The 25,288-nt window shown below is 35.9% G+C and overlaps 1 protein-coding gene across 8 annotated transcripts in view; it reads left to right on the top strand.

Moving 5' to 3' along the window:
* Nucleotides 1–25,288, top strand: part of slc8a1a (solute carrier family 8 member 1a) — a 103,542-nt gene that overhangs the window by 51,985 nt on the left and 26,269 nt on the right. For 5 of the 8 annotated variants that reach the window (XM_087272382.1, XM_087272384.1, XM_087272387.1 and 2 more), the window contains one exon: nt 21,205–21,311. In XM_087272382.1, the coding sequence (XP_087128508.1) occupies nt 21,205–21,311 (107 nt within the window). Of the gene's footprint in view, nt 1–21,204; nt 21,312–23,769; nt 23,874–25,288 lie in introns of all 8 variants that reach the window. The other 3 variants (XR_015501956.1, XM_087272386.1, XM_087272385.1) reach the window with 1 other exon arrangement.

Below are 25,288 nucleotides of genomic sequence, written 5' to 3'. Positions count from 1 at the left end.
ACTACTTAAATGCAATCTGTGCTCCTCCACGACAAACTGGCAAGGCCTGTGATGAGGACGGCGACAGTGACAATAACGAGAGATGATAATTAAAGGAACGCATCTTCTCCCCTCCCTCCGAGAAATGTGTTAAAAGAATATCGGGCAGGAAGCCTGACAGCCGCTGAGCGGATGAGCATGAGAACACAATCTGTCATACACAGAGCTGATGATGGGATGATAAAGGAATGTGTACCATGCTAGGCTTCAGTCATACCTTGTTATTCCTCTAATAAGCCTCAACACAGGATGTTTTTTTGGGTTTTGAAGTTATAAATGAGAAAGGAAGAGAACAGGATGAGTCATTATATTATGTAATGAAAGTCAACAAAATGAACAGAATTTGAAGTGGTAGGTCTGCTGCTGCTTGCTGCATGGGGAAGCTGCTGGAGAATATTTCAAAGCTACAAGCTACTGACTGCATAATATAAGGTAATTACACTAGTGTGAGGCCACCCTGAATCTAATTATCACTTATATACATTTAAAGGTACTGAAATGTGCACTTTTATTTAATAATGAGTAGTAGAGTAGTGTAAAAATGAGTAAAGTTTATTTATAAACTAATTTCGAGAGAATCACATGCTTGTGATTTCTGGTCCTGCATTATTCAATTTATGATTCACCAATCAGACGATTCCTAATTCACTTTAAACACCCTAAGATCCATATAACGGCCATCTTCATTTTGAAGAATCCCCCCTTCCACCCCTACTCCTCCTTCTTTCCTAGATGGGTGGCACGGTGGCCCAGTGGTTAGCACTGTTGCCTCACAGCAAGAATGTCACTGGTTCTGGTGCTTACCAAGCCAGCCAACGTTTCTGTGCAGAGTTTACACGTTCTCCCCCTGCTCACATGGGTTTCTCCTCGAGTTCCCCCCGGTTTCCTCCCACCTTCCAAAAACATGCAACTTAAGTTAATTGACTAATCCAAATTGGCACCAAAAACATGCTCCTAGTAAGTAGTTACTCTTAAGAGCAATCCTTATCTGTTCATTAGCTACTACAGCAGGGGAGTTCTCGAGATCTACCTTAGCTCAAACTTCCCTCTTGCCTTGCAAACGGGAGGGAGCCCCAGGCTCGAGGATCTTATGAGCTCAGGGCTTTCTCCCGGTACAGCATGCCAAACAAGCTTTATAATCAATCAGCAACTAAATGGGAACTCTTGATTTAAAATATGGAACTGAAGGTTAAATGATTAGCCCTGTTGTGAAATTTCATTCATTCGTTCATTTTCCTTAGGCGAATTGAATTTAGGTAAATTGAATAAGCTAAATTGGCGGTAGTGTATGAGTGTGTATGGATGTTTCCAAGTACTGGGTTGCAGCTGGAAGGGCATCTGCTGTGTAAAACATATGCTGGATAAGTTGGCGGTTCATTCCGCTGTGGCATCCCCTGATGAACAAAGGAACTAAGCCAAAGGTAAATGAATGAATGATTAACTAAAAACGTTTTTTGAAAATAATTTGTATGTGGTTTTTTTAAGTAATCATTATACAAGGAGTATATTGAGTATATGTAGTTGGGGTTTATAAATGGTGACCAAAAATAATTGGACTCTATGACAGGAGAAGGTTTTTTTTTCCCTTGTGCCAGCCAGTAGAATTTAGAGAAGTGTGATAATGTACTTATGTCTTTCACTACTTACAAAAAAAATAATAATCTGGCAGAAATAATAATCACATTTGTGATTTTCTATTAGAAGGCAGTGCGGCGGCTGCTCTACTGTGTCCCTTAGGCTGAAAAAGAAATTACTTCTTACTAAATCCAATGGCTGAATGTTGTCAGGCTGTGATGTATGTGACAGGACACTTTTTAATGCAGTCAGTTGTTAAGGAACTTTCCCATATTTTCCGCCAGGGAATGACAGCATTCCATTAGAAGCAGTGACAGAATGGAGATGGAATTATATTTTATCATGGATTAATGGATGGATGACATTATTCCCAGGCTTGGTTGAAATGAACCTTGGCTTGTCATCCATCTTCTCTTTATCCTATTCCATTGCATTTCTTAAGGCGTTTTTTCTGCACAGAAAATGTTCACTTTTATCCTCATAAACTGGCTTGGATGTTCATATCTCACACCAACTTGTGTCTGAATGTAGTTGACGTCTCTGTTTGGTGTGTTTTTTTCCCCTTGTATCTGTCCACAATGTTCTGGTTTATTTAATCTGTCAGGGATAATTTTTTTAGTGAGAAATAACAATATTTTGCATTTCTTAAGCCATTGAACAGATTAGGGTAGCAGTGCCAGACAAAAGAGGAGGATTAGGAATATAACCTGGTTTTGGCCATCTGTCCTCCTACCTTGGTAACACTGGGTCGGCTATTTGTGGTTCTGACATATCTGGAGAGTTATATCATGTGTTTCAGAAAGAAAAAGTGATTTACAGACAAAGTATTTGCAAAACGTCAGGGGTCGGATTACAAAACCATGTGGTACTCCATAGGATAAATTAGGTAGAAAGGTCATAATAGTTTTGCACACCTCAGAAATGATAAACTGTCTTGAAAAGAAAACATTTCCGGAATCATATATGTATCTGTAACCTTCATGCCAGGGGAAATTGCATTAAGATTAATGTCACTGCTGAGTCATCTGTGATATGCTATATGAGAGTAAGACTGTACATATGCAGAGCATGACCTTTTATTGTAACTACATCGGCCCCGTTTTAGCTGTTGGGATGCAAGTAGGAAAGATGGAAAGACTGTCTCACAGGAAATTGAGCATGTTAAGACGCCAGTAAATAAACAAGTAACTAGACGAGTCCTGAATGATCCTTTATCCCAAATATTGACTGAACTGGACACTTAAAAATACACACACCATTTTTGTAGCTGGGTTCCCATGGTAAAACCTGGAAATATCCGAAATATTTCCACATTTTTAAGTGTACAATTGTTTTAATAGTATTAATATTCTATGAAAAGCATTATAAATTGTATTAGAATTTTAAGTAAATGTATTTTTAATATATAAATCTGTTCATGGCTATAACATTGGCTACTGTAGATATTGCTTTCTGTAAATGCACACTGATTAAAATATGGCCACAAGCCCCAAACCAATGATCTGTCCACTGAGAGTTTAATTAGAGGCATTTGTGCACTTGTTTAATCATTCGTTCATCTGTTAATTTTGAAGATTGCAGCTTGAACTTCTTGTATAAATGACAGGAGATGTAATGGAAATTAATTGATCAAAATGTGTGAAAACCTTTGCTTTGTGATGCTTTTATTGGCTTCTCATAATTTGCATGGTATTTTAGTGTTAACGTTTGCAAGTTGCAAAAGAGATCTAGTTGAACTGATGTTGTTTATGCTATTTAACATAGTAACATGTTATCCAATCCTCAGTGCAGGTGCATGGCTCATCAAAACAGGAGTCCACTTTCACAGTTTGATGCTTGATCTCCATCAGTTGATAACAGCAGTATTGAGCATGACATTTCGTCTGACACTCTTTTCCTCCTGTCATCTTGTCCCCAAACACAAGCAGTAGTTCTTTCTGAAGCATGCTAGACATTTCACAGCTGTCAAGTGCACTGTATAAACCTGCTGAAAAAAAAAAGAAGCTCTGCCTGGAGAAGATTATATATTCCAAAACGTGTGCACATGCTGCCTTCTTTTTTTATATACGCTGACAGATGGGATAGAAAAGAGTTTGACAAACAATATGAGGCAGATTTGGCAAGCTGCTTGTGAAAGTCTGATGTTGTCAAGAGTATTGCATGTGGAGTTCTTGTAATGTTTAATAATTGAAAATAAAATGATGTGCCTTTTATTTTGGCAGCATTTCATTTATTGGTATTATACATGTAATAGAAATACAAAAAAAGTAAGGTTCTGCTATAACCAATTTAGGCTCAATGTGCCCAGGGCTACATTTTTGAGAACCGACAAATATGTATCATGTACTATGTCTTCTTGCAGTTTGACATTTGACGCCTTACATGTTTGACATGTCAAATTTGTTACTGGGGCACGTTTTCTCATACATGCAATTTCTCGTAAATCCACCAGGGGCTGCTGAGGACTACAGCTGAAGATCTTTGCCTGAACCTGACAGAACCGGACTGGTTCGGGTGGGTTTGGGCTTAATATCTATCATTTTAAACGAGGTCAGGCTGGGCTCGGGCTTGTGCTCCGGCTTGTGCAGTAAATGAACAGTCATGTGATGCATTCCGATTAGTGCAAGGAAGTAATTAAATCATTTGTTACAACATCAAAACCAATCCCTGGAAAGATAAAACAATTGATTAGAGAGAGGTCAAAAAGATTTTGCGGAGTGGGAAAATGTACAGCAAGCTGTCAGGGAAAATAACGAGGTCACTCGCTACATTGAAACAACTGTCATGGAAAATGAAATGGATGTTTTTGCCTGGCGAAAGATGAACAAACGATCCTACCAAAAAGCAGCATCAGTGAGCGCAGCACCACGCTAAAGCCATCTAAAGCTCTGGATTCAATAATGTTCCGCCACATAAACACATAGCCTAATCGTGGTGAGTAAAGAATTTTCAAATATAACAAAATTTTAAGTAAGTTAAAAATGCATAATGTAGTCAGAGTATATAGGCTAATGTTGACATTGTTCTTTTAATATTCAGCTTCACCATTGCCAGGTTGTGAAAAGAAGTGACGAAACAAATTTGGCAGAAGCTTTATCTGAATTTCTTTATTGCCAAATACCGTCATAATTTAGATTTTAATTGAATGTGTTAGGAAAGACTTATTTTCACTGGTGCATTGGCAAAGTTTAAACTGGCAAGGCTCTAAGGATGCTTTCACAATAGCAATTTTGGTCCGCACCCGGGTTCTTTTGATGCCAGAGTTCGATATGTTTAGCTAGTGTGAACACTGTCTTCTGAACTAGGGTGCACACCCATGAACCATACCCGAGTCCACCTGAAAGTGGTCTGTGGTTCGGTTTGTGTGAACTCTGGTACGGTTCACTTCTGATATGAATACAATCGTACCAAATAGCTGAAGTGAACCGCCAACTGTGCAACAAACTTTAGTTTTTATAACGATCATTCATGTGTGTATGCCTGTGTATCACCTACCTAGGCGACAAACGGGACCAATCTAGTGCAAATAGTGATAAGTGCCTCTCTGTATTTAGGTGTTGGTAACAAAAGCAAAAGATTCAATAAAAGCAGAATAACCGTGATTTGCGGACATCTCCATTGTGGTGATTTTCTAGTTTACATTATTAAACAGCATGTCTTAAAATTGATAATTTTATCTAAATTCAATGTATAAACCCCTCAAAACAGTTGACTTTGAATGGCGAGAGACAGATACTGCAATACTTGCCGTTAGATTGCTTCTTGAGAGACTCGATTCGTGGATTTTTGCTCGACTGAAAGTCTTTCTTGGGCCCGCAGCAGTTCCCAGGGCAAACGCTTGAGTTGCCAAGGGAAGCTGACCCAAACTCAGCTGCTCTCATGGCTCTAAATCTCCGTCTGCAGCTTCCCCGGGAGGAAGAACAGACAGACGACGTCAGGTCAACAGAAAATGATCTATTTCTGTTGCTTTGATGACAAAAGGGGCAGGGAATTAAATAAAACTGACATTTAAGGTCGTTTATTGAATCCCAGTGCATGAGTGTTGTTTTCTGTGTGATACTGGCTTCATTTTGTATTATTCTGCATATTTGTGTTTGGATAAGTGGATTAGACTTGTTGTGAGCTGAATATCCAGCATTTCAGCATGTGTGTGTATGGCTTGTCGCAGGTGTTGTAGGGTAAATTAAAGGCTTATCTTGTTGTGTCCCAAAGAACACTCTGATGTCTCTATAATCTCAATCTTTACTGCCGTGTCATTCAGTTATGGGACAGCTGATCTGCTAGAGCATGCTTGAAACAAAATGTGTGTGATTTTCATCTTCTCTTATCCTGAAGCTTAAAAAAGTCGGCCTGTTTTTGCAGCCTTGAAGGGAATTGTTTATGTTTTTATTTTACATTATGTTTTGTTATGATTTATATTTTGACACTTTTTCGTTCAGGTTCTGTTATCTGTGAAACATAAAATTACATGCTAAGCATGATTCCAGTGGTGTTCCCTGCAAAAAAAAATATATATATGGTTATCAGTGAGTAGTGTTTTTTTTAGGGATGCTAAGATAATGAAATCACTCACTCTGCTCTTGACTGGATAGCTCAATAATGAGTAACCTGTGAAGTGAAGATTACAACATATACAGTATGCAGTGTTATATTATTTTTTTCAGCTTATGTAACTGATAACTACTTTTAGATACCTTAAACATACTGCCTATTTAGGTATCTTTGATATATTGGCTAGATTTTGTATTGTATTTTGCTTGTGGATATTTATTTTGTATTTGACAGTGTCCTGTGTTTTGTGAACTGAACATGTCATTTACTTAATAAGATAAATAAAAATGAGACAGAACCCTGAGAATTCTGCATTGTTGCATCCACATTAGTTATGGTGATTATAAAAATGTATGTTAAAAATGTGTGTGTGTATATATATATATATATATATATATATATATATATATATATATATATATATATATATATATATATATATATTGTAAGTTATAAATATTATTTGTAAAGTCTGTATGTTTATATTACCAAATATAATAACCAAAAATATTATATAAAAATATGTCATAATATAAATATAAACAATAACATTTATATTTATTTATATAAACATTTATATATACTGTAGACTGTAAAAAATATTTTTAGTCAGTTTGACTGATTTCAGTTGAGATGACTAGAAAAATTAATTTGATTAAACTAAAATTATTTTTTTTACAGTGTATGAATTACAAGTGAATGTATTCCTCCTCCTTTTGTAAAACAATGTAGTCTATTTATTGTGTCGAGTGTGTTTGTATCCCTCTTTTCCTCTTGTCTCATACACTAAAAAGCTCAAGCTTAAACAACACAATTCATGACTTTTTTTGTGACAACTTAATTGTTTTAAGTTCAATCTACTTAAATTTGTTAGGTTAACTTAATTGATTTGTGTTGGGACAACCTGAATGAATTGTGTGGAAGCCTACATTTTTAACAACGTGTCTTTCATGGTGCTGTAGATCTGCATCTGTATCTGACAAGCAGCTTTCACGCCTGGGTAACCCGTCCACTAACTTCTAGTTCATAAAACAGCCCTGTCATTTTTCAATCAGTTCATTCAGGCTGTGAATAAGCGCTGATCAGATGCCTTTCTGTTGTAATCAGAGAAGGCAAGCTAGAAACTTGAGGACAGCCAGAAAACATGGATCTGATCCCATTACAGATCTTGGAAGGGAAAGTAACAGTCTGTTCCTGGCTTTATGGTAACAATACGCAGCAGGAGTTCAGCTGAGTCCTGGTTTTACACGTCTCATCGCTTTAATGCTTAAGGGTCTTCTTTGCATGGACAGAGGAGAATCAGCTATAATGAATATTCCAGCTCGCATGCAGTCATCAGTCAAGAGCCAGGCTTTCTGAGTTGAAAAGAGCTGGCGCTGATTAGCTTTTCTGAGTGGAGAAAGATGTAATGGCATTAAATTGGGTTTAAATGGGTCAATCGTAAATCCAGATACGAGAACGGCTGCTAGAAAAAAAGTGATGTACAGTACTGTAGGCAATTTTTTTTTACTCTATAGCTGTTGTTTTAAGGAAAGGCACTACATGTGAATGACGTAAAATAATAATAACTATTATTATTATCATACCTCCCTAGTTCATTGATGACATAAAAAATGCAAGCATATTTGTACTACAATTTTCTCGAATCTGATTGACTGATAGCCGTGATATATTTAAGTAATATCAGCACCTGTACAGCCTCTTTACCCTTTTACCCTTTATTACTCCGCCCACATACAGCCAGCAAAAAGCAGACACTACAGATCTAAAGTTTAAAAAATGCTTGCTCAACTGTTTAACTGTCAGCCTATGATTTGAATCTGGAAGAAAGTAGTTCCTCATACAAAAGGGTTTTTGAGACTCTCCATGTTTGATTTTGTTTTTATATACACAATTATGCCGTCAAACTGTTGTATAAGAGCAACATCACACGAGTAGCAGTGCGATATGGCTGTATATCGGCACTGGTGGGGGCACTAAGGCAACGCACGCCTCCCACCAGTGCCGATATACAGCCATATCGCACTCCTACTCGTGTGATATTGCTCATATATATATTATAGTCAAATGAGGCATTATTTAATGCATTTAAATTCATTTAATTTTATAGATTTCTAGCAACAAAAAGGTTTAAAACATTTTTTTGTTTCTTTTTCTTTTTTCCCCTTTTTTCAAAGGGGACATATAGGAATTTTGTTTTAGCACTTCATAATTGTAATGTAAATGGGAAACTGACAACAGAGGTACTGATCCTAATGCAGGGTTTATTAGGAGATTGGTCAGGCAAGCAACAGTCAACTAAGGATGGCTGACGTGAAACTGACATTTCGACAGTGTCGAAATCACAAACCTCAAGTGTTTCAAAACACTGCACTGAAGCAAGATCCGAAGGTCCCAGGTCACGTTACTAAGGTGACCCGAAACACCCAGGTCACGTGACTAAAGTGTTTCAAAGCATCGTTAATTTCAGAAGCGTTTCGAGACTATAGGTGACTCTGTGTTTGACTAACAGGGTAGGAAAAAACCTATATCGCATGTAGCCTAGTTTACTGTGCATGTGCACAGAGTAACTGTGCTGCAGTTGGCCCAAGTTTAAATCCCAATTTGTAAAAATACACTGAAATTATGACTTGATGTATTTTAATAACGTTATTTTTATGACCAAAACAAAACATCTATAGCTGCATCACCCTGCATTCAAACCCATTATCTCTGTATGCTAGTGAGGAACTCACCGCTTCACTAAATCACTTAAAATATAAACTCTACAACGTGGGGTTTAGTACCTTAGTTTGCTTAACAGTTTCTTTGCTGAAGCTGTTCCAGAGCAATACATCAAAATGACCGCTAGGTGTCACTATAGAGATGGGTTTCTAAATGTTTCGAAGCTTCGACACATTTGTTTCGACTGTTTCAGTGTTTCATGAAGCCTTGCTTTGCCCACTACTGCAGTCAACACAGGAGCAAACAGGTACAGATCATCCAAAAGGCCTAGTCTTAAACAGGCGATTGTTCAATCCCGGCGGCAAGCAACGCAAACAATAAAACAAGACAAAAGGTCAAACACGGCAAGGCAAAGGAACCACGTCGTAATGTCACAAATACAGTAAACAGGACTCTTCAACCACTGTGTGTGTCTGTGCTGCTTTTAAAATCCATGTAATCAGTTCTGAACAGCATCAGCTGTGTGTGTTAGCAATTTGTGTGTGGTAGACAATCGGAGCAGATGTGAGTGTGTGGTGCATGACTGGATCTGTAGTCCATGTAACGGTGGATTTGTAGTTATTAAGTGATCTGTGTTTTTACCAGCAATCTGCAAGGATTAGTTAGCTGGTGATTGTGAAAATAAAACAGAATATAATAATCATTCAAATTATAGGCTATATGAATATATGAACTAATAATATATGATAAAATAAATAAATAAAACTGAAGTTTAATGTATGTAAGGGTTGTTGAATGTGAGTAAATACAAGTAAAAATAAGTTATTTATTTATTTATTTATTTGTTTGTTTGTTTATTTCAGTTAGCCTATATCATATTACAATTTTCTTTTTTTTTTTTTATTAAATTTCAGATTAATAGTAACCTTTCACTGGAGCTAACAGCCAGTGTAGTATCAGTTATTTCTTTTTTTAATTTATGTACACAGCAAAATCCACTGTGTAAAAATCACTCTGTCAAACACGGTCCTGGAGGGCCGGTGTCCTGCACAGTTTAGCTCCAACACTAATCAAACACACCTGAATAAGCTAATCAGTAGCTGCATCCCAAATGGCACACTATACACTATGCACTCATGGACTATGTACTTATGCACTCACACTCAACAGGATAGTATGTGTATGTAGTGTCGTCCCAAATGGCACACTTATGTTTTTTTACCAAGCGGAAATTCAAACCGTTTCCCTGATGACGTTTGACGGTTGCCAAATCAGTGAAATAAACAACAGAATTATCAAATAATACCTGCCATGAGTATTGCCGCATTCACCATCGGGAGGCGCTCTAATCACTCTCGTAGGAGAATTTTGCTTTCACCATCCAAAATAAATAAAGTTATCCAACATGTGCTTCCGATAGCTCCACCTCTTCCGCTACGTAGGCAAACCTACGGTCGTTGAATCCGTGAAGTGTCCATCATTACACACTTCATTTTAGCGGCTGAATGAGTGCATCATCCGGGTAACTAAAGTGCACTTATTATTTTTAGAGTTTTCAGTGTAAACACACTACTTACACTATTTATACTACAAAATGGCGTAGAATAGTGCATAAGTATGCGATTTGGGATGCAGCTAGTGTCTTCAACATCAGTAGAGCTGCGTCCCAAATCGCATAATAATGCACTACTTGTTACTCAAGTTAACAATGAAATGATTAATTAGGTGATGATTGAGGACTGATGATAAACACCTGCTGTTATTAAGCAGAAACACAGAAGAGAAACACAAAGCTACAACTGACTACAGTCACAGTTAAAGGGTCACGAAATACCAAAACACATTTTTTAAGCTGTTGACAGTCGTATATGTGTCCCACACTGCTAAAAACACTATTAGGACACCTATATTTCACTAAAAAGTGTAAATTGGTTGTTTTTGCGTTATTTCAAGCAAATTCGTACTTCCGGTTTGAAATGAATTTTTGAAGCTGCGTCACGGTCATGACATAATAGCGTTGTATTCCAGCGTGCAGACTGGGCGTCTGTGCCAGAGTGTGTCTTATTACGTCTTACAGTGTGCTGCATTAATGCATGAGTAAAGCTTGGTTCAAACCAATCAGCGCGCTCTATTGTGCAACTTCATTAATATTCATTACTGTCACAGTGTTAAGACGACAGAGACGCCACGTTGTGTTGGCAAAACAAGCGTGAAGTGTTGCTTTTATAGTTTGCTGCAGTTAAGTTTCATTTTCATTTTCTCTCTGTGAGAGCTCAGACTCACGCGTGGATTAACAGTGTACGCGATGCTCGACAACAATAACTTACGTGTCTAAGGAGGAACATTGTTTACCTGAGAGCTGTTATCATCTGCAAACGCTGAGATCCGCATTCGCTTGTAGTATTCTCTTCATAAAGACGCGGCTCTAGTTGCTGGTGATTGTCCTGTCTCTACAGATTTGGTAAGTGAGCGACCAGCGCTCTTTGTTTATTCAGTTTGTTCATATCGAACAAACTATTGCACAGAGTCTAAACATGTTAGCACCACAACCAAACTTTAACCTCGTGTAGGGTTTTCACCGCATTTAGTGACCGGAATAACACACAGGGCTTTCTGACGCTACCTGCCGTGTGCATCTAAGTTTCCGGGAAATGCGGAGGTTTTTTTTCTCTTTTCGCCGTGCGGTATCAAACATTGCATGAAAAATACACGCTTAGAGCAGTTCCTCGAATCAAATATCTCGTTTGTTGCGAGGGGCATGAATGAATTCCCTGAATGAAAGTGCCAAACTTCAGTTAAAGTCCACCATTTAATAATTTGGCAAATAATTCGACTACAGATGTCCATGTAGGTTAAACACCATCACTTTCTCCTGTGTGTGTGTGTGTGTGTGTGTGTGTGTGTGTGTGTGTGTGTGTGTGTGTGTGTGTGTGTGTGTGTGTATTTTGACTCTGAAACTTGCGCGTGCCCAAATAGACACTGCCACACCATCCCACTTTCCTCCGACACTCCCCCCTAAACAGAGCTGGACACGCCCACTTTTCTGACTTTTTCCAAAGCTGAAATATAATACGTTGATCTCTCAAAATCTCAGCAGAGGATCCACTCGTTCACTAACCAACTCGACAAACAGCAGCTTTACTTATTTCCAACCTGTTTGCCCTTATTTAATGAGGGACCAAATACTCTCTGTTTAACTCAGAGGATTTTGCTGTGTATTTTTTGTTTTCAATTATTTTATCATTTACCTTTAAGTTAAACTAAGTAAAATTAATTTGAGTCATCACAATAAAACAAGGAATATGTGCAGAGGCTGTTATGCATTATACATCAAATCTAAACATCATTACATAAATCTGCATTTCTCCTTGAGCTTGAGCGTCTGTATGCATTAACCTTGGATATAATTTATGCAGTTTGCTGCTCGTCTTATTCTGAGTGGGTTTTTTTGTTGTTGTTCGTTTGGTTGTTTTTTACTTCACTTGACATATTGTTGCCTTGTTATCAGAGTAAATATAATTGGCTTCCTGCATGCAGATTAAGCTTTACTTTCCATCTGATGAAGTTACTGCACTGACACACAGTTTAACCGTATGCATGCTGTCATACAGTACTTGCATGTTGTGTAATATTATGTAAAGATCTGTTTGTCTGTCTGTCTGTTTATCTTTTTAGCAGTTTGTGGTGGTACTAAATAACAATAAATCGGCTTTATTGTTATTTAGTACCACCACAAACTGCTAAAAAGTTTATATATAATATTTTTTGTACGCTTTATTAAAGCCTACTAAATATATTATATATATTCTCAAGATGTAAATCACAGTTATGGAAAAAAATGCATAATTTTATCGCTTATGTCTCAAAATTCAGACATTTTTTTTTTTCTAAATCATAGCTTCATTCCATTAAAATGGGAGTTTTTAGGCTTTCTAACAATTCTCACTTTATTTCTCAAATATTTAGGTCTACATCTCAAGTTTTTAATTCATTTGAGATATAAACATAACTCTGATTGTGAGATATGAACATAATTCTGAGAAGAACAGTCCAAATTGCCAATTGCACTGTAAACCGTTCTGGGTTTATTATGCTTTATTATTTAATTTTTGGGTTTAATCTCAAAGTATTTGGCAGTTCATTCCGCTGTGGCGACCCATGATAAATCAGGAACTAAGCTGAAGGACTTTTTCCTCAGACTTGCAAATTTGCAAATTATTTTTATTTTGTAAGAATTGTGAGATAATGTCACATTTACCTGCTCTTATTTATAATCCTGTGATAGAAACAAGCTTCTGTACACACATATACTTAACCACTGCTTTATAATCTACAAAATAAAATGGTCTTTTGGCTTTTGCAAGCTACGGTTACAGTGATTTGAAATGGCGCTTTGTGCTTTTGGTCAGTTTTGTCCTTGGCCTCCCACTGCCACCTCTTTTTCTTAAACCTAAATTTCTACCACACCTATGTAAAACATGTCTTGTGTCTTCATTATAAAAGCATTTGTGTGGTTTGCAAGCTTAGTGGAAGGTCATTGTTGATTAGAGCAACTGCTACAGCCAAGGGCCTTTATTATGACTTCAGCATTTAAACTCATATTTGTTGCTCACATCATCTAATTTATGCCTCCAAACCAATATGATTCAAAAGCACATAACTGCTCAATTAAAAGAAGACATTAACAGCATAGCAGATGCAAAGTATAAGCTGTTTAAAGAGCAAGTCATCCAAAAAAGTACATTTAATTTACCACGTGTTGTTACAAATATTCAACCAAACAGTAAAAATGGGAAGTAAAAACCATCATTGCTGAGCCTTATGATTAAAACCTTATGAATAAAGTCTTACTAGACATGTTATATCATTCTATAAGGAAAAGACAGCAATCCAAGAAAATAATTAGCAGTTGTATATATTTTATTTTAAGGGTGGCACGGTGGCGCAGTGGGTAGCGATGGTGCCTCACAGCAAGAAGGTCACTGGTTCGAACCCTGGCTCAGTCAGTTGATATTTCTGTGTAAAGTTTGCATGTTCTCCCCGTATTTGTGTTGGCTTCTTCTGGGTGCTCCGGTTTACCCTAAAAGTCCAAAGAATAGAATTGGGTAAGCTAAATTGTCCGTAGTGTATGTGTGTGAATGAGTGTGTATGGGTGTTTCCCAGAGATGGGTTGCCACTATAAGGGCATCCGCTGCGTAAAACATATGCTGGATAAGTTGACAGTTCATTTCAATATGGCGATGACAGATTAATAAAGAGACTAAGCTGAAAAAAAGAGGAATGAATGAATGAATGAATAAATGAATGTATGAATATATATTTTAATAATGTATTTTTTATATTATTAGATTTTCTTCATGGAATATGAATTACAACATAAATTTTTTAATTATTCTTCCATGAAGTTGTTAACTCTATCCCAAAGTATATTTTTTACATTTATAATATCTTTTTCATTTAACTAATTACTTATACTTTGTTTGATGCAACCTTTTTGGATATAAAGGTAATCAAAGCATGTGAAAGTGTGAAAAAACACTGATAAAAGAAAAACTACAGTGGTCACTGAATTAACTTGAAATTGGAAAAAATAATAATTAATGAAAAATGACTGAAAATAAACAAATGAAAATCTGATACTTCTTTCAAATTGTGGTTCAACAAAAGCATAAAAAAGTCATTTAAACACAGCTACACACGCATATAGATACGTTTTGTTAGTTCATGTTTATTTTACTTCAAATTATTTTTAAAAAATGTAACGTGTATAGTTTAAAATTATACTTTAATGTGTAATATAGTAGATGTATATAGGATTGTTAGCAAAATCTTTAGAAACCCTTCTTCTGTTTATTGATTTATAGAAAGTATCAGCAAGCCTGCAGTTTTGCAGCTGTGCTCATTTAGTGAAGAGTCATAGTAAGTTTGGTGTTGTGTGCAGAATAACAGAGCTGGAAATGAGAATAAATAGTGTAAAAGGGAAGTATCTGCTGCTCTTCATCTTAGTTTACTCTCCATATTTGGTAAGCACTGCTGCGGTAGATGAAGCCTCTGGAAATCATCAAACATGGGAATGGCGTCCTGTGGATTGGCCCATAAAATCGACTGAAAGACTGCTTGTGTTGCTTTCTATATGGCAGAAGGTGAATGGAGTGAGCACTGTGTAAAAAGAGGACACTTACATGCACTGGTTTGGGTAAATTATTGGTCTAGAGGGGACATATTATGTCCTTTTTTGTAAGATGCAAATAAATTTGTGGTGTCCGCAGAATGAGTCTGGAACCTTACAGTCTTGGGAGGATAAAAAAACTGTCAGATTTTATATAAAATACCCTCATTTGTGTTCAGGAAGGTGTCGGGGGTTTGGAATGATGTGAAAGTGAGTGATTACTTACCTTATGTTAATTTTTGGTTGAACTAACCCTTTAAGGGTTGATAATATATACAGCTGACGTCAGAATTATTAGCCCCCCTGTTTATTTTTTCCCCAATTTCTGTTTAACGGAGAGATTTTTTTCAACACATTTCTAATCATAATAGTTTTAATAACTCATTTCTAATAACTGATTTATTTTATCTTTCCCATAATGACCGTAAATAATATTTTACTAGATATTTTTCAAGACACTTCTATTCAGCTTAAAGTGACATTTAAAGGCTAAACTAGGTTAATTAGGTTAACTAGGCAGGTTATGGTAATAATGTATTGTATAATGATGGTTTACTTTAGTTCTGTAGACTATCAAAACAAAATATTAGCTTAAATGGGCTAATAATTTTATTCTTGAAATGGTTTTTAAAAATTAAAAACTGTTTTTATTCTAGCGAAATAAAACAGGGGGAAAAAAAGAAGAAAAAGTATTATTACTAAAATAAAATAATATTATTTCTCCAGAAGAAAAAAATATTATTACACAGACTGTAAAAATGTCTTTGCTCTGTTAAATATCATTTGGGAATTATTTAAAAAAAGAAAAAAAAATTCAAGAGAGGGCTAATAATTCTGACTTCAACTGTAATAAAGACTGAATTATGATTCTGCATCAAGTGATTGCTGTAACCCACGGTGTATGCCTTGCTTATAGTCGTGCATTTTACTTCTGTGTTCTGTTTGTATTGCTCTGCAATAACACTTCCAAAACGCTAGCTGACAGTGGGGTTTCGATGTTCTTCTGTGTTGAGTTTCTTCGTGGGTGTTTTGTTTATACTTGAAATACATGTAATGCTACCTTACTCTACAAGTAGCTCAAACTCTCTCATTCAGAGGTGGGAACTGGCTGACGTGCAACAACTTTAATCAAAAAGTAAACGCAAAACAAAAGTATCCGTTTGGAGCTCCTCCACGGGACACAATGCTTGTTTAACACTCAATCCAACAGGGTGACTCTCACCCCCGCCTACATTCATCAACACTACCAAGCCGACCAATCACAGAGCTTGCGATATGCGTCGTTGCAATGTGTATTTACATTTTTGAGAGGTACGAGTCAGGATCCGAGCAGCTTGTTTACTTGCATGCTTGCAGAGAAAAGCACACCAGAACTAAAATACTGGGCCATTCTTTTTCACAATTACTTGGCTGGTAGATGCACCTGGGACATCATTAAAGTACTCAATCACGGAAAAGTCAGGTTTTTGTGATACGTCTCCTTTAAAGCCTTCATAAACATGTTCTGCTCTATTTCTCTGTCTTGTTTTAAACCTGTAAGTAGTGTATGTGAGCAGTCCCTGATGTTAGGGCTTTAAATGATGTAAACAGGCTGTCTGGCATTGTTGCGCAGGCTTTCCCATTAAACAAGTGTAACACAACACAGCGGCGCATGGAAAGCCTGAGTGTGCAGGATCTCAGACTGTTATATAAATCTATAGTCTGAACACACAGACACGCATCCACACTGTGCACTTTTCCATCCGCGGGCTTTTGTCTGTTTGTCTGTTTGTCCCTTTTGTTCTTGTCAGAGTTTGTCAGTATGTGGTTTGAGTCATTACAGACTGTCTGTCACACAAAGACAGGTGGACGGTCTAATGAGCACGAGCAAACGCCTGATCTTTACTGAGTCTCAATTATAATTATGTGCCTAATAACATTCATCAATATGAAGTGTTACGTAAGATTTAAAAATAGTAGTTCTTTTACATAGAGAGCGCCTATTGTTTGTTGTCATACAAAAGTTAAAATGAGGACTAGTAGCCAATGCTAGCTTTTACGATGTAATAATATTCACACATTTTTGTTATTATATATTTTTTTCTGTTTAGAATTGTTTATGTTTTATTTAGAATATATTTTAGACTGGATAAAAGATCAACTGACAATATTGATATTGTTGTTTATTTTTAGGCAAGCCATGGCAAGGCAAGTTTATTTCTATATCACATTTCACACACAATGGTTATTCTAAGTACTTTACATAACAAGAATAAGAGAAACAACTATAAGAAACAAAAACTACAAAGAATAAAGATTATTAAAAACAGCAACAAAGAATATTAAAAACAGATTCAAGTGTGTTAAAACAAGTTTTAAATAATGTAACAACATTAAAGGTTATAATAATATTCACTCACCGGTCAATTTATTAGGTACACCAATCCAACTGCTTGTTACTGCAAATTTCTAACCAGCCAATCACATGGCAGCAACTCAATGCATTTAGGCATGTAGACATGGTCAAGATGATCTGCTGCAGTTTAAACTGAACATCAGAATGGGGAAGAAAGGTGATTTAAGTGACTTTGAACATGGCATGGCTGTTGGTACCAGACAGGCTGGTCTAAGTATTTCAGAAACTGCTGATCTACTAGGAATTTCATGCACAATCATGGGAATATTTCCAATACCTTGTTGAATCTATGCCACTAGGATTAAGGCAGTTCTGGAGGCAAAAGGCAAAAAGTACTAGTAAGGTGTACCTAATAAAGTGGCACGTGAATTAATATTTTTGTAACTTTATTTTTTTATTTTATTTATTTTTTTTTATATTTTTATATTATAAATTTTTTTTAAGGTTGGTAGGTAGGTTTTGAATATACCTTGCAGCAACATAAATCATTTCACTGCAGTTTTAACATTGTTACCTTTCTGAATTCGTAATTATACACCAACAAAGATCTTTAGCTTGCTATAAAATCCTTCAATATTATTTTGTATTGTAAAATAACAATAATTTTGCGCAAATGTAAATAATCACCTTATCGCACTGGAAAAGCCATCTGTTTCATAGAGTCAGCTTTTGATTCTTCAGTTTTCCAGCAGAGTTATGCTGTTGGCAGAAAAATGCAAACTTCATGACAAGCTGAGCTGAAATGCACACAGAGTTTATTCTGAGCCCAAGGATGAAGGTGGAGAGAGGATTTCAAGAGCTTTCTGTCTTAAGATCTTCACTGATCATCTGATACACGTTTCACACAAAAACGCAAGAGCTGCCACAACGGACAGTTGCCTTCTTATTGGCTGATATAAGCTGTTTCTTTAGTAAAAAAAAAGATGCTTTTTAACTTAATAGATAGATTTTATTCATTTAGCATTTTTTAAATAGATAATTCACACAAAAATTACAATTTGCTCATAATTTACTCATCCTCAAAACTCTTAAAGCTCTTTTTTTTTTTTTTTTTTCTGTTTAACAATAAATAAGATGCAGGAAAAAGAGAAAATACTATACATGTCAATGGTTACTGGTTTTCAACATTTTTCAAAATAGCTTTTGTGTCCAAAAAAATATTCAAACAGCTTTGGAACAAGTGTGCGAGAGTAAATGCTATTCAGTAAATATTCAATTTTGGGTGAACTGTCCATTTAAGTAAGTTGATACTATTTTTAAAAAAGGACCAATAAATGGAGATGGAGTGAGAGCCTGTTGTTGTATTATTCAAAAAAGCAGACAGAAGCACTTAGAGGGCTTTTAGGCCAGTATTCCAGTAAACACAGCTGGGATTGCAGATCATTTTTCAAATGCGTTCCACTGCCTCTGACTCATTATATGATGATATATGCTGCTCTGTATCAGTCAGAGCAGTCAATGGCTGGATAATAAACATACACAGCATGTGCAGATAAACAATTCATAAACACCGACCACAGTGTGTCACAGAATCTCGGCCATTTTCTTTAAAGAAGGGATCATATTTTTGGACCAAATGGCATTTTTTTTAAATAGACAATGTTAAAATGTTGTTTACAAATTTAAGTAAGGATGATTTGACAATGTTCATTTAGTAAAAAAAAGTCAATATTGGTGTAACCATGGGAAGTGACACAAACAATGAGGTAGGATCCAAATGCAGGTTTAATCAGTGGTCAGGCAAGCAATGGGCAATACAGGTGCAAACAGGTATATGGAGACAGTCCAGAATCATAGTCGAATAACAGGCAAGAGGTCAGAAGGCAGGCGGCAAACAAGGACATGGGGGGGGGGGGGTGGGGGGGGGGTTGGGGGGGTGTTGGGGTCAGTTCTTTAATCCAAAGAAATATTTCACTCTGATTTGTATTTTAAATAATAATGTGTATTTGATAATATAAATATACTGTACATTTGACTATCCCTATAAGGGTTAAAATCCATTGTTATAGCATCAGTCTATTTAAGAAAAGTCTGAAAGTGGCAGATCAAGAGCTCCTATAGACATCGTGACGTGTACACAAGACTCTCGTAAATTGGGTGCTTGTATCTATATTAAGCCTAAAAATAAAATATAACTAGACTCATATTATGTATTTTAACTACAGTAACATCTGTAATAGTTACATAATAATAAAATGTAATAAAATGACTTTGACATTCCACTTTGTTTTTGTAAAAACAGAAAATGAAGAAAAGTTGTTTTAAAAACTAAAATATATCATTTTAAAACCACATATTGTGTTCGTTCATTTAGTTAAAAATATATGCAATATGGGGTACTTCACCACAAAATTAAATATTGTAATTTACTCTCTGATTTGCCAAATAACTTAAGTAAAATAGCTTTTATTGGCCCAATAATAAGGATGAAAATGAAAATTATAATTTACTTTCTACCAAGGCGACAAGGTGGTGCAGTGGATAGTACGTTCACCTTACTGTAAGAAGGTCTCTGGTGCAAGCCTTGGCTTGGTCAGTTGGCATTTCTGTGTGGAGTTTGCATGTTCTCCTTGAGTTGGCGTGGGTTTCCTTCCGGTGCTCCGGTTTCCCCCACAAGGACATGCACTATATTGTCCATAATGTATGTGTGTGAATAAGAGTGTATGAGTGTTTCCTAGTGATACGTAGGCCAACACGGAATCTGTGCGCGCAGAATTCCGCAGATTTTCTGCAGAATTCAGAAGTTTATTCGTCTGGCCCTAGTGATAGGTTGCAGCTGGAAAGGTTGCAGCTGGAAACACATCCTCTGTTTAAAACATATGCTGGATAAGTTGGTGTTTCATTGCGCTGTGGCGACCCCAAATTAATAAAGGGACTAAGCCAAAAAGAAAATGAATGAATGAATTACACAAAGAGTTGTTTGTTCATTTAGTTAAAAATATAGTCAGTATGGGGTAGTTCACCTCAAAATAAAAATAGAAACTGAAAAAAAAATTGAAATATATCATTATAAAAAGAGTTGTGTTTGTTCATTTGGTTAAAAATATATTTAATATGGGGTAGTTCCCCTAACCTGATTTCACCAGGTAGGACATGTTCCTGGATCAACATCTGTGTTGATCCCGCAACAACATTGCAATCAGTCAACTAGACTTAAGGGATACGTCTAAAGTTTATGTTGTTTAGGCTTACGGTTAGGTTTGTGCAGGTTTGTGTGTGTTCTACATGTGTGTTATGCAATCATTTTTCCCCTCTGATTTTGGGAATAATTTACAGTTATGGTTGGGTTTAGGGGTAGGGAATAGGTATGGATTACATTTTCTACAATAATGATGTTCCAGGTTTAACATAGATGTTAATACAGGATTGCATCCTACTTGGCAAAATCTTGACGTGTGGGTAGTTCAGCTCAAAATTAAATATCATAATTTACCCTCTGATATACCAAATAACTTCAAGTAAAAATAGTTTTTATTTGGATAATAATAAGGACGAAATTGTTGTTTGTAAAGTTCATTCATGAGAATATTTATATTGTTATTTTCATAGCATTTCCTACATAACATCCCATTTTCAAAGATGGAAACAGCAGCAGTAAGAATAATTGGAATTTTAACAACTGCAATTTGTATTTACTTGTATTGTGCTTCATTTCCATTCTCCATATCCGTCCATTCTGCTTTTCTTTGCTTTTTATTCTTCTCCAGCATGCTGCAACTCTATTCTTCAGCTCTTGTCCTTGTGCCTCTTTCATGTCTGCAAACTTGTGCTCTTTTTTTTCTCTCTCTCTCTGTCTTTCCTTCTTTTCCAGCAAGACTATTCAGATCAATATAATCGATGACGAGGAGTATGAAAAGAATAAGAACTTCTTCCTGGAGATTGGAGAGCCACAATTGGTGGAAATGAGTGAAAGAAAAGGTGGGACGTCTTCTTCCTCTGGTCCCACTTCACTGAAGCAGCCCCGGTGTGCTGCCGTCTTCTGGGCTGAGCTGCAAGTGTTCTTATGTAAACCCAAAAATGACAAAGAAGTCATTGTTTATTTGACCATGAGTCCATCTGCAACCTCTCTAAACCATCAAATAGTGTTCTGTCATTTTCTAAGGCCAAACATATTCTCGAATTGAAAAGAGGAGGTCATGTAAGCATTATCATGTTGCATTCTGGAGCACAACTGATTAATAATTCACAATTAAAGGGATAGTTCACCCCAAAATAAAAAGAAAAGGACTCACTGTTCATTTGGCATGTGCAATTAATAGAAATTTTATTTAAATTTTGGCCTCCAATGATTATGATAAACTTCAAATGGGATGAAACTGTCATTGTGTCATGTCCTGCCCCCCTCTCAGGCAGTACAGCTTGCTCGATTTGTTGGTGTATTCAATTTATTCACATTTTTTAAAGCGTGAAAGTGGGCTGTTATGTGCATGTGTTTAGAACACACATGTAAACTGCTTAAGCTGTAGCTAAATAGTCAAATACATGCAAATATGTGTCGAAACGCAGAGCATAGTAATTATTCACATAAACTCTTAATGTAATAAATCACAAAGACTTGTAAAAGTGAAACTATATGCCTCTTAAAGTGACAGTGCGCTATGTTCCTGATAAGGACTGTTTATCATTATTAATCAAATAACAAAAGAATAGAAAAAAATCACTCACTGCTCTTGTCTGAAGGGATTTTTTTATAGCTTTAAGACAAAACAATTAAGTTAACTTTTTAGCGTGCGTATCTATCGAAGTGTTTTTTCTACTTCAGAAATATGAAAACTGTTCTAAAAAATGCTCAACTGGGAGCAATTTAAAAACGTGGTGCTTCCATTCAAAACAACAGAAAAAAATGCAACGCAAAAACACTTTGGTGATCACGTATTCAAGCGAGAGTGATTTACATGTTAAGTCAATGCAAAAACACGAATAGACATTCTGCAGTGTGATTCGTGCGAATGTGGCGATTTATGGAGAGGGTTGTAGATGCAGACGGGGTGCAGTGCAATATGAACTGCATCCAATGCTTTTTAATGCTCTCACCTAACTCCACCCCCTAACCCTAACCCTCACAGTGACGTCACTAACCCTATTGAGTGCAGTGTGTCTGACATTGCATTGCTGAGTGATGTGATCTCAGCTTGCATCATAAAGACTGCATCCAGATTCCATTAGATTTATGCGGATTTATATCGGCGCAAATTAAAAGAGCTCTTTGCGCTTTTGATGCGCTTAAAGTGTGAACCACGCAATTTGCTTAAGTTGGAAAATCTGAACTTTATCGAACATTCACACCGCGTCAACCAATCAGGAGCTTGCTCATGCAAGGGTATTATTATGACATAGCTTCTGTTGTGGTTGTCCCGAGGGGAAACCCTCTTGCCCACACTAGACAAGAGTTCATCAAACTAGGCTGGACTCAGTCTGAAGCACCGCTGAAAGCTTCCATCATCCAGGTATAGTTATGTGCAACTCTGAAAGGATCTCGTGAACATAGCACCGAACAAATTTATGCTGTTTTTCAGCCTTTCTAAAGCACATAATGGACAGCTACTATCTCAATAAAATCCATGTTAGGCATTTAGCAATGAAACTAGTCAGCGATCAGACATGCTTTTAACCCATAAAATTGATTTTTCCTTTGATGCCGCATCTGATATGAACACAGCATTACAATAAAGATACTTAAAGCATAGTTTGTTACATGATATTTTTATTATATTTTTTATTATTTTCCGTAATTTTGAGGAATTTTGTTTTTAACGTTGTCTTATTCAATACTTTGGTATTGAAAATTGTGAAATTACATTATCTATTCATTGTATAGATGTAAAAGCAAACCTATTTGCTCATGACACTGATACTCATTTTAAACTATCGTGATTACAATTTTTACCAGAATAATCATGATTATGTTTGTTCCTGTAATCGAGCAACTCATTTATTCACTCACCAAACTTGTGTGAGGTTTTTGTTTCTTCTTCTGTTGAACACAAAAGAAAATATTTTGAAGAATGTTGATGAGCGCTATTGACTTCCATAGTAGGGAGAAGGAATTATAGTTTGGTTGCATTTACATTTACATTTATTCATTTAGTAAACTGAAGTAAACAAGTTTTGTGATGAGTGCTCATTATTTAAAGTGAATTTTCTTATTTGGGTGAACTATCCCATTAATACCAGGCACTTTTTATTGTTAATTCCAGTGAGCAACACACTTTCTTAAAAACCTTATTCCTACTATTATCATCCTGACGTGAACATGCCTTTATTCAGGAACTTAATTGGCTCGATTTGCTGTTTTAAAAGCATCTGATGTTCCTCAAAATGAACGCCCAAACACACTTCACCGCTCAAATGTGATTTTATTATGTTCCCCTCACAGGAAGACCATAAAGGTTAAAATTCTTGACCATGAGGAGTATGACAAGCATGCAAACTTCTTCATAGAGCTGCAGGAGCCAGAATGGAGGAGGAGGGGATGGACAGGTGAAAGATAGCAAAGAAACGAGTCAAACAAATCTTTTCTTTCTCTTCTGGCTACTGTCTTTACCTTCCTTCGCTCCTCCTTCAAAACTGATCCTCCACTTCGGTTCTGCTGTTGCAATAATGTCGTTTGCCTCCCGCTTGCTGCTCAGTTTCTGTGGAGTTCTCCCTCATGTTCCCTCCTGGCCGAAAGGTTAAGAGTTCTCTCAGTAAATGGGCGTAATTGGCTCCGACTGAAGCCGTAGGGTCTGTTTCTTCAGGCCAGGATGAGACAAGGGCAATTGAAAGCATAATGAGCGGCAGATACATGGGCTGTCTTGCCAAATTCCAGAGCCTGTGATGCTTCATGCTCTCTGTACTAATAGAAGGAGATTAGATTTGATTTTCTCTTGGCCTCACTTTTTAAATTAGATTTCATGGTGATATCACTGTCAGTTACATGCAAAAATAAAATGATTAACTGTGTAAATTAATTTAGAACAAAATTAAGATATTGTTTAATATTTAAGTTATTATTTTTATAGTTTTGTCTCAATCTTTTTTTATTCCAATAAAACACATATTATTATGATTATTATTAATCAGTTAATGTGTTAAATTGAATGCTTTAAGAAAAATAATGCCAAATGTATTGCCTTCATTTTTTGTTTAATACTTAAAGCATCTGAATCAGCATTGAATGTAATTTATGAAGGACTATGGGAGACTGAAATTATAATAATGACTGCTAGAAATCTTAAATTATAACTAATAATAATAATAATATTAATGAATTTCACGTTTGTATATAATCTAAATATTATTTGTTTTATTGTGCATGTCGGATTTAAGATGAAGGAGGAGTTCCTGCAAGAAAGCTTTTTGCCATTCCAGATGACTTTATTAATAAGTTATTTGAGTCGTTGCAGAGATGTATGGATGCAGTCCTCCAAGCTCATGGGAGTTATACACAATATTAATTATTTTCCCACTGCAGCATGACTTTATATTCTATACTGTACATTATTTCTGTTAAGTGACAAGACTTTTGTTCAAGCAAAGTCAGACCTTGCTGTCCTAATTAAATAATTCCAAATCAAGACATGATCATATTTTATTTTGGTAAAATAAGCGTAATCTAGAGGATTTTGCCTTTCATATAAGCCACTTTTAATACCAAATGATCAACTAGAAGTCAAGTTATTATTGGTTGCTCCTAAAACTTGCTTAGGCGAAAAGACTTTTATTAGGTGGTGTATTTATTAAATTAAATTAAATTAAATTAAATTAAATTAAATTAAATTAAATTAAATTAAATTAAATTAAATTAAATTATTATTATTGCAATAAATTGAATGTCCTTCTATGTATAATACCATTCAAATTTAAATTAAGCATCTGAATCTGCATTTTGAGTAATTTATGAAAGATTATATGTG

Source organism: Danio rerio, chromosome 11, assembly GCF_052040795.2.
Source record: "Danio rerio strain M-AB ecotype USA chromosome 11, GRCz13ab, whole genome shotgun sequence".
NCBI classification, from domain to species: domain Eukaryota; kingdom Metazoa; phylum Chordata; class Actinopteri; order Cypriniformes; family Danionidae; genus Danio; species Danio rerio.
The sequence above is the reverse complement of the archived record's forward strand: the minus strand, read 5'-3'. Positions and strand labels throughout refer to the sequence as shown.